At 33.7% G+C, this 11,256-nt stretch overlaps 1 protein-coding gene across 1 annotated transcript; it reads left to right on the top strand.

The window, feature by feature from the left end:
- The first annotated feature begins 6,794 nt into the window (after positions 1-6,794).
- LOC132270719 (receptor-like protein 12) lies at positions 6,795-7,959 on the top strand. The gene is made up of 2 exons (XM_059771914.1): positions 6,795-7,458; positions 7,796-7,959. Exons 1-2 carry the CDS (start codon positions 6,795-6,797, stop codon positions 7,957-7,959), a joined length of 828 nt encoding a protein of 275 aa, XP_059627897.1.
- The last annotated feature ends 3,297 nt before the right edge of the window (positions 7,960-11,256 follow it).

Raw genomic sequence — 11,256 nt, 5'->3', positions numbered from 1 at the left:
TCCGATCACGGTAAGTTGAGTGAGGAGGCAAATGAACAACTCCTCATGGATGAGCAATTGAAAGAGGTTCAGAATGACTCGGCCCATCCTGATAGAGTAGTCAGGATCGATTCCTTACAATCTAAAAAAGAGAAGGCCGAACTAACTGATGTGTGGTTGATAGTGTCAATAATAAAATACCACTTACAATAGAACGAATCCCTTGCAGGATAGGGCTACTTAGACGGGGTCGAACCTCGGGGACTATGGTGGAGTATCAAGCCTTCAATTAATACTATTTTAACTTAGAGAGAGAGATTTGTTTGATGTGTTATGATTCAATTATATAAATAAAATAAAATTAAATAAGGATTGAGATCAAAGGGAGAAGATTTTAGGGATTGACTTCACCACGAACATCATACTATGGTTAACTGTTCAACCTTGGGATTTCAACACTTATGTATAATATGGAATTAAATTCAATAACATTTAATTAATTCAGATTTAAAGAAAGATGTTTCATGAATTTCAGTTAATAATAACCTATCTTTGGTTGGCACGAATTATCTACCTACCTACTTCTAACTAATGTTGTAATATAACTTATCTTCTATAGGCATAGACTATGCAAACCAAGGGACACACGATGTACATGGTTCAGCACAACCTCGGCCTACGTCTATGCCTTGAGAAAACCTCTCAAGGATTCCATTATTGCACCTCTTCACGGGTGGAGAGCAAACCTTTACATATTCTTGCTTGCGGGTGAAGAACTGACCTTATAATGAAGCCATCTCGCTTTTCCTTCTTTTGACGACTTAGAAAAAACACTGCTCACTCTTACGGGTAGAGAGCTCTACCAAATCCTCTTATTAGAGAGATACCTTCTTTCTTTTACGGGTTAAGAAAGAGATCTTTTATAATAGCTTAAATAAGCTTTCCCTTGCCAAAAGCACTTCTTGGTCTTCTTCTCTCAGGAATCGATATATGATGAAGCTTACAAATAATGTCTCTCATATAGACAAATATACAAATCAAAGCTCTCATACTTAGAGTTATAAATGAAATAATCAAATGCAAGCTCAACTCTAAGTTTTCAAGATGAATTACATGAATGTTATGAAATGGATGTTTCAATGGTGATTGCTAGAAGAAATTTCTATCAAGAATGATAGTCGAGTTCGATCCCCAAAGGGATGTCTCTCTATAGCTCTCTTGCATACCCCAATGTCCAACCATTGTGTATTTATAGCACTATTTAAGAATATAGCCGTTTGGGGGCAATATGGTAAATTCCCATGAGGTTAAACGGTTAAACTAGCTGTTATTTCAAATTCTGTCTCAGTGTTATTCGGCAGATGGTACACTTTTGGTTTGCTGACAGCCCGCTTCAGTCGACCGAAACGATGACTCTAAGAATCCGAACTCTTTATCATCTAGTGAGCATGCTATTTGAAAGCTTGTATATATGTATACACCAGCAATATATATCAAGTTTAATCACTAAGCAATGCATTACAAGCTTCATTTTCTCACACTAGGACCATAGGACACGTGTCACACAACTGCTCAGTATATGCATTGACCAAAAAAACCCTACAAGGGACATTAGTTAATAAATCTTGAAGTCTGTTGCTGAAACTGTGTATATGAAATGCATTGGATTTTTGAGCTGAACACTACAATGCAACATCCGAGGCAAGTGTAAAATAATTGGATACATCTATGAAAAGACCTTTTTGCCCCTGAAAGCATCTGTAGCCAAATATCACTTGCTGAACCTGAGACTAAAACCCTAAAAGACTTGTAAATTGAACTGCCAACACAATGTAGGTTCCTTAAGCTACCTGAAATTATATATGATGAACGTAAAATGACAATACTACCCTTGTAGACCTCTGTAATGCACTGAGTACACTAGAATCACTTGAAGATCGCATAAATGGACACGTGACAACTTTTTGACATTTAAAAAGGCAAACCCTAATTCAAATATGAGACCAACAAGGTGTTAATTCTATTACACTATATTATACACAAGCAAATTTCTAGATGTTAATGCCCGCACACTTACAAAACCGCATTTGGGAACCTAAAATTAATTATGGCATTTGGATTAGAAATTGCACCCAATTTTTTTTGAAGAAAAATTGACGAAATATTTTTAGTCCACATTCATAATATTGTTTAGTGTATATAGATGATATTCTTGTCTTTTTAAAAGATAAGAAATTCCATATAGTACATCTATCTAAATTGGCTCAAGCCATAAAAAAGCACGGCATCATTGTTAGTAAATCAAAAAAGATACTTGGAACTGAAATAATAGACTTCTTACATCTAACTATAGATAAAGGAAAGATCATACTGCAACCACGTTTTAAAAAAGCTCAATGATTTTTCAAATAAAATTAAAGATGTTAAGCAACATCAAAGATTCTTACAATGTCTTAATTATACCAGAGATTATCTCCCAAATATAGCCCAATACACTATAAGCCTAGCTAAAAAACTTACAGACGGATAAAAGTGGGTGTTTAATCAAGGTGATATATAGCAAGTAAAAGAGATAACTGCTTAGCCAACAAATTGGAAAGCTTAAAAATCCCTAGAAAAAAATAACTTTTAACAGTCGAAACAGATATTCAGGTACAAACTAGGGTGGGATCCTGAAAACTAGAAGTTTAGACACTATTCTAGAAAAAGTTTGTAAGTATGTTTCAGGAACATTTAAGCTAAGTGAGTTAAACGTACTAGACTCTAATTAAGAAAAAAAATCATTGCTATGAAAAATAACCTGATTAATTTTAAAATTTTAATAAGGCCGGCCTCAAAGGTTCCTTATTAAAACTGATTGCAAATATTTCATAACTTTTATGAATTCAATTTTAACAAGTGCATGAGCAAAGGAAGATTGTTATAATGGAGGCAATGGTTTGCTAACTTTTGATTTGTTGTTGATTATAATACATGATCAACCAATACTCTTCCAAACGTGTTAACTCACGAAATGGCATATATGATTCGAGTTTCGAAGTCAAAGCCTCAAGGACGAAATCTTGAAAGAAAGAAAATGGAAAAATCAAATGATAAGAATATCTCAAAATCTTAAGCATCAGAAACCGTTTGTTTTGGTGATATTACTATCCCAAAGGTTTTAAATTGAAAATTTCAAAACAAACAGGAGATTGAATTTATTTTAAAAAAAACACTTTGAAAATATTTGGTTAAGATTTAGAGAAAAGAACGAATTTACGTCTATTATGAAAATAACAACAGAATATTTGGCAAAAATAAATAGTCATACCAAGATTGAAAGACAGTTTTTAGCCCAAAAGAAAGAGCCTGTCACAATGAGAAGTAAAAACCTATTCAAATGGAAAACGTTCTCTGAAAATCTTGATTAGAGCTTTGTCACGAAGCTTATCAAACATTTACTAAGTAAATGTTCACTCACATTATGAGTTGAGAGCCAATATGAATTATGATAGAAAAAGTGGAGAGAATTTCTCTCTAAATTATGCAAATTTGTCTCTAAATTACGAGAATTTGACCCTATAAAAGAAGTGGATATGTTTGAAACCATCCTAAACTCATGTTCTTTAGAGAACATAAATCTGGATGGGGCAACCAGAGGTAACCTATGATAAAGAAATCCTACTATGTGAGAATGGTTTCCTGGACTCCTTGACGTATGATGAACCATACAAACTTGAATAATGCATCAATGTCTCAAAAATGCTTGTGTTGCAATTCAGCAACATCGTGGACAAGTGAACAAAATCAAAGTCGACGCGGTTTGACTGGAATGGGATGGATTATATTTCTACCCAAGTATTTATTTAATTTGATTATCACGTTGTCCATGGAAGTGGGGATATGTTAAAGGGTTAACTTCGAATGAAGTCGTCACAAATCCATTAAAATCAGAAAATATTAATTATGATTCCATTCGAGCAGTTAGGACATAAATTTGGTCTCAGTGACATCAAAACTTTGCTCTAATGAATAACTTAGAAAATCATTCAAGATATGGTCTAGTCTACCTATAGAAAGAATCATTGTGCAAACTGAATATTTCGATGCATCAATATAGTTATATAAAGTAATACAACCTCACAGAAGGGATAAAGCAACTCTATAGTAGGTGATGACAAGGGTGATGATGATGACGAAAATGATGAAATAAAAAGCATAGCACAACCGGACATAAAGTATCAATTCACTAAAAAAAATTAGAAGCTCCAAAAGGAGTCAGAAAGAGAATCTTTAAACTGCTAATACAATTTAAACATTTTTATCGTAAATAAATATCTTCTTTTTAATACAATATATTAATGAAAAATTAATAAAATATTTTTGAAAAAATACCTTTTTAAAAAATACCTTCTTTTCATCTAATATTTTCATTAAAAATTTAAAATTCAATTAATTATTTTAAAAATTTGCTACTAAATATTTCTATTTAAATAATTAATTTAAAAAATTAAAGTTAAATTTAAGCAAATTTAATGGAGAATATGCCATCAAATTAGTATGATTTTTTTTTTTTTTTCATAATTTATTTAGATAAGAAAGTTATATTAAATGTAATTCAATAAGAGGGACATTATGGTAATTTAATGAAATATAGTATAAGTTTTGGGGTATGTTGTAACAAAATGTGATATTTTAAGGAGTTTTATAAACAAAATATAATTTTTATTTACAAATTCAAACATAGTTCAGGAGGGTTTTTGCACTTTACTCTGTTATATATTGTGAATTGTCATTCCTTGTTTGTGGAACCCAATAAACCATTGGTATTTGTATAAGAGTATTCAGAACAATTCTCTAATGGAGAAATTTTTTGTCAGATAGTGGTTGTGAACCTTATAACAAGAGAATTCGAATAACCAACGACAAACTTCTTCAAGGTTAGTATGTAGTTAAAGTAATTTGTATGAGCGTGTTGGGCCTATATTAAATTTATTTTATGTTTTAAAACATTTGTGTTGTTACAGTTGTATTTTGTGTCATTATGATAATATAATTTGTTGTGTGGTTAAAAGTAAAGTAATTTAAATATTGTTTTTGTATAGTTTTAAAATTAGTTTGAAAAGATTAGTAGACAAATTTAATAGTGAAAGAGGTAACCTATTTGAAAATATGCATAGTTGACTACTGAATTTTTAAAGTTATAAGTAATAATTTTTGAGCCTAAGTTTTCAAATCAAGACTTCGACCAACCATGCATTAATTGTGGGTTGGACAAGAGCAGTGGATCCACAATGGAAGACTTCTGGCTCAAATAACACTTCTAGTGCCCTTTTCTGCATTCTATTCAGTCTTAGCCCATGGGACACTTCTAGTGCCCTTTTCTGCATTCTATTCAGTCTTAGCCCATGGGACACTTCTAGCTAGTACCCTTTTCTGCATTCTATTCCGTCTTAGCCCATGGGACACTTCTAGCTAGTGCCCCTCTCTGCATTCTATTACGTGTGGAAAATGTGATTCTTTGAAATTGTGCACTGAACCATTGACTCAAGTGTAGATTTTGACAATCGTGAATTATTTAATAATGAAAGAGAAGGTAACAAGATAGGGTTTACGCTGTGCCAGGCAATGGAGATGGGCTTGGGTTGTATTCCTTTTATTTATTTGTTCATTTAATTTTTTTGTCTTTTTGTAGTAATACTAATAATTATGTTGTTGGATTGGGATGGACTTCCTACTATAAATGAAAATGAAATTTAGTGGATAATAAGCCTTTTTAAAATAGTCTCTCTCTCTCTCTCTCTCTCTCTCTCTCTATATATATATATATATATATTTCAACTCAACTCAAGCTGTTCAACAAACTTGATAACGAAAATCTTTATGAACAAACGTGCCGAGCTAAGATATGTTTGAGTTTGGTTTATTTAATAATCGAACATAAAATTTTTGTTAGAGATTGATTTGTTTATTAAATAAACGAACATAAATCGAGTTCTTAGCGAGGCAAGCGTGAAATGTTTGTCAAACATTTGGTTGATTTACAGCCTTACTTTTCACGAGACACATGTAACAAGCATTTGTGTAATGTTTGATTAGCATTGACTTTAAATCCAAAGTGTAAAGCCTGCTCCTGACAGCTAACCAAGCAATGTGGCCAAACAATCCACCCAGAAGGCGGCGGCGGGTTCTTCACTAATTTAATAATAATAATGTGATACTTTTATCAAAGAATTATTTACATTTAGAAATTTGTGTAAATCAATTATCTTATCGAGGCCGCTAATATATTGATAGGGGTGCCGGTTAATCATGAGGGTTGATATGAACTTTCCACGTAGTCCTCTCTAGTGTGGATGACCACTTCCAGCCGTCCATTAAAATTAAAGGAATAATTTAGACCTTTCATTTTTTCATATCCAATCTCTGTCAAAGTGCAAGACTCAGACCTTACCATTTTTTTTTCAGTACAGCACTACAGCTAAAATTTATGTGATATATATATATATATATATATATTTCATTGTGCTATGTTTTGCATGCCCATCATTTTTGTATTAATCCAAATTAATCACATACACTCATGGAGAGAACTTGCTTTGCCCTTTTCCATATAGTGTTGTTAGTGCATTGTCTTTTGGCTTGTTTAGCTGGGAGTGTTACCGACATTACTAGTGACCAATCTTCTCTTGTTGCCTTGAAAGCCCACATAACTGTCAACTCTCGTGGTGTCTTGGCTAACAATTGGTCCACAGCTACCTCTATTTGTAACTGGATTGGGGTCGATCACTTGCGGCACCCGCCACCTACGAGTGACATCCTTGAATATTTCTAACATGGCTCTTGAAGGTACAATTCCACCACACCTAGGTAACCTCTCATTTCTCGTTTCCCTCGACCTTAGTACCAACAATTTCAGTGGTCATCTGCCCTATGAATTATTTCATCTGCGTCGATTGAAATTCATGAATTTGGAAATTAACAAATTTAGTGGACAACTTCCATCATGGTTGGGTGTCTTAGCTGAACTGCAAGAGTTAATTCTATATAACAATAGTTTTACAGGTACTATCCCACCTTTCCTCTCCAACATATCGATGTTAGAAAACTTGGATTTATCTTCCAATTTTCTACATGGAATGATTCCACAAGAGGTTGGTAATCTTCATCACCTGAAGATTCTAAACATGCAATATAACCAGTTTGTAGGCTCTGTGCCACTAACCATCTTCAATATCTCATCGCTGCAAGCGATTGCTTTTGCGGACAATAGCTTATCTGCTAATCTTCCAATGGATATGTGCCATCGTCTTGCAAACCTCCAATGGCTTCCTCTATCTTTCAATGAGTTACATAGCAAAATTCCATCAAGTTTATATGAGTGCTCAGAACTTCAAATTTTGTCACTATCATATAACAAATTCAATGTACCCATTCGTAGAGGTATTTGGAATTCAACTGTGCTCACGGGGTTATTTCTTGGCGTTAACAACTTGGAAGGTACTCTTACATATACTATCTTTAATTTGTTTATGATCAATTTAGTGTGCCTGTGTTAGATTCCCTCTCCACCTAATTATTCAAGAAAAAAAAATTATAAGTCTATGAATTAATGTGCTCTCATAGTGAGTTTGTAGCTTGTCAGGTTTAAAAAAATGCATGCCACATATTTTGTTTTGTTTATCTATAATTATATGATTAAAATGAAATGTTTTATATCGATGATAATTAAGTGTGAGAAAACCGGTTTGAATCTTGAGAGCATTTGTTATATACTTATATTATTACTATAATATCAAAATTAATTTGTGTACATAAATTATAAATTTTTTTGCAGGTGAAATTCCGGAGGACATAGGTAACCTTCGTAATTTGGAGTTATTATCGATAGACTATGCCCGCCTCATTGGTCGCATTCCATCATCCATATTTAACATTACTTCTTTGAAAGGGATTTCATTTATGGGGAACAACTTGACTGGTACGATTCATTTAGTTTGACAAGCTTTGCAAGTTATTTTTTGCTTTAATATACTAAATACATTTTTTCTTCTATCATTTTCATTTTTCCTTTGGGTTTTGCTATTCTTGCTAACTAAACACAGCCCTGGACCAAGGTATCCAATGCCCAAGGGGGCTGAAAGGGTAAATATGCCCACAAGTATGGGCATTAAAAGACGCCCAAGAGATGGGCCGAGCCCCAAACATTAAGCCCAAGAAATGTAAACCTAACCCAGGCGAACTTACCTCGCCACGTGGGTCAAGCCAACCCGCCAAGTAGATGGCCCATTAACAACAAGACATGGGCATAAAGGGAAAAATATTAGGGCAATGCACGGACACTATAAAAGAAACAAGAAAGTGTTATGGACATATAATTTTATGCACTAAATATTATAAACGAATCACACTAAAATATTATATAAATATAATTGACAATTAAAGTAAGTTTTGCAGAAATTAAATCAATGAGAATATGGTAGTTTTGTATGATATTAGTTGCATGCACGCGCGCACACACACACAAATATATTGTGACGGCCCAAGTTTTGTAAACCCGGTGCGTCAGTGATGACTAAAAGATGACCCGATAACGGATCTGAAATGCGAAAGTAAAAGATGAAACAATGGTCTCTAGAGATACCACGCAACTATAAGACACCAATGTAACACTCAATGAGGTTACGGAACCCAAAAAAAAACAAATGCGGAAGCGGCGTTTCAAAAATGGATAAGAATGGGCCTAGGGGCAAAATGGTCATTTCTAACCAGAAAGTGGGTGCTACCGAGCACACCATTGGAAAGACAACGAAAAATTAATGACTTTAGACTCAAGAATCACTTGATTCGGAGTCCGGATGAGAAAGATATGGCTAACGGAAGAAATAGGGGTAAAACAGTCAAAATAGTCAACCTTAGGTCATCTAACCGGTTACCAAGCCCATTTAACCGGTTAGAAGGCTAAAAATGAAGACCACAACACTACCAAGCCCATCTAACCGATTAGAAGGCTAAAAATGAAGACCACAACACTGCCCACACTCGTCTAACCGGTTACAAGATCCCATCTAACCGGTTAGATGGTCAAAACCAGAATGCCCAACCTAAAAACCTGGCAGCAGGGGTTTTTCGTCAAAAAATGGATTTTTGAGAGCGAATATGACATTGTTTGGAAAAACATAAAGAAGAAACCCCGCTCAAAATTGAGTTTTCTACGTGACAATTGAAAGGAATCGAAAAATACTCACTGTAAGATACCCAAAATGCCCCTCCATGAAATCAGGTCATGAGGGTCCAAAAAGCTGCTAAATGCAAAACTGAAAGCTGAACTTTGTGAACGATTTCCGGTACCAAGACGACATTTTCTGGAAAAGCATGAAGAAGAAACCCCCCCTAAAATCATGTTTTCTATTCAACCATATTGAAAGAATAAAATGAAACTATAGTAAAAGTCGAGAATGCCCCTATATCAGATTATGCAATAAAAACGCAAAATAAGTCCATAGAAGGCTCAAATCACAAAGTATGAGGTTTTGCTCGGAAACGACTATGCACGTATACGTAACTTTCCTATTTGGATGCGCTACAATGGTCCATGGCTTAAAAATACAACCGATACAAAATCCGACCCCTCAACGGCCAAAATGACAAAAATGGAACTTGAAATGAAAACTCGGAATTCAAAATTATGAAATGGCTTCAAAATACCATTTGGCCCTTAGCCATACTTCATACATGATTAATGAGATCCTATGAAAGAATCAAAATAGAATTCCCACACCCAATGCAAACATGGTGAAGCAATAACTCAATATTTTTCAATATTTTCATAATATTCCATAAAGTCAAAAATCACATAAGATACAAATTACATGTCATTGGCCTTCGGCCTCATCTCATACATGTCAAATACATTATAAAGAGTGTACTCATGTACATATTACATATATGGAATTAAATATACACATTTTGACATAAAAATGCTACAAGTGGCATTTCAAGCCAACCTTTACAAGAACTAAAAACCTTCAAGTCTACAATCATCCAAGCAATGATGAACATCACGAACCAAGTCTTCGTACCTGAAACAACCCCCCAGAAACTTCGAGGTGAGTAAACAAATTTACTCGTAGAGAATGAGCATGTATGATTCGATTTCTTTAGAGATTTTTACATTGACTTAAAACAATTCAAAAGGGTCATGCCACCTAACGTCTATGTCAAAGGTTAGACTCAAGGAGCATCCTAAACTACCTTAAAACATTTATAGTATAAACCACATCATGCATGCAATCTCAAACAACATAAAGGCATGCTATACAAAGCAACAAGATATAGATTCTCAAAGTTATCAACTTGAAATCTAAAGTACGAAAATAACTAAATATAACCATTTAGCATAATTAGAATCTCAAATGCAATGCATCAAGACATAGATTCTCAAAGTTATCAACTTGAAATCTAAAGTACGAAAACAACTACATATGACAATTTAGCATAGATGTACTTAACAGCATCAAATCGCCAATAACCAAAACCAAAAGTCACAATTAAACATGATTGTCAACTTGGAATTGAATGCGAAATCAAATAGTGGAATACTTGGACATCATGCCTTGGATAATGCCAAAACCTAAACGGTTATTCCGGGCATTAACCCACTAGGAAGACCACCCTAGTGCGCACTATAAATGGGGAGAATTCATACCTCCCGCACTAGAGCCAAACTCTAGCCATGTTACTTGTAACAATGTCCCAAGAGAATCCAAAATATATCAAGTTCAAAACTTATACACAATATTAAGGCATATATACCACCTTCCATGCACAAGTAGGTTGAAACCACACAATTCATGCCTTAGAGTTTCAATTCTAAAATGGCATACATAATGTCAATTACAAAGTGTACAATTCATTACACAAGGCAATAATATATTCCATAAAGAAAACATGTTCAAATGAATATAAACATAACAACAATGTTATCAAATGCTCAGCACAAAACCAAGTGAATACACAACAAGTCCAAGTCCATGATTTGAATATAGAAACAACTTCTAAAACACAAATAGATCTATGGAGCCACTAGATAGAATTTAATTAAACAAAATAAGTAAATTCTCTAAATTTCAAATCAAATTCAAATAACCTCAATTTAACATATGTTAAACAATATATCATGGTTTTACATATATCAAATCAAAAGTGCAAGATGAGCAAGATATCATCAAATAGAATTTAATTAATTTAAATCAATTAAATCCCTAGATTTCAAAAGTCATTCAAATGATCTCAAAT

This window comes from Cornus florida, unplaced genomic scaffold (assembly GCF_030987335.1).
Source record: "Cornus florida cultivar Cherokee Brave unplaced genomic scaffold, ASM3098733v1 CherokeeBrave_3.0.0_Hap2_Chr01, whole genome shotgun sequence".
NCBI classification, from domain to species: Eukaryota; Viridiplantae; Streptophyta; class Magnoliopsida; order Cornales; family Cornaceae; genus Cornus; species Cornus florida.
Note: the sequence above shows the minus strand (reverse complement) of the source record. Positions and strands in the feature narration are given on the sequence as shown.

Bases quoted from the DNA above. Each gene is read 5' to 3' on its own strand.
- LOC132270719 (XM_059771914.1), top strand. From the start codon at position 6,795: ATGGCTCTTGAAGGTACAATTCCACCACACCTAGGTAACCTCTCATTT. The intron at 7,459-7,795 runs GTACTCTTACAT...ATTTTTTTGCAG, and splicing joins TGGCGTTAACAACTTGGAAG to GTGAAATTCCGGAGGACATA.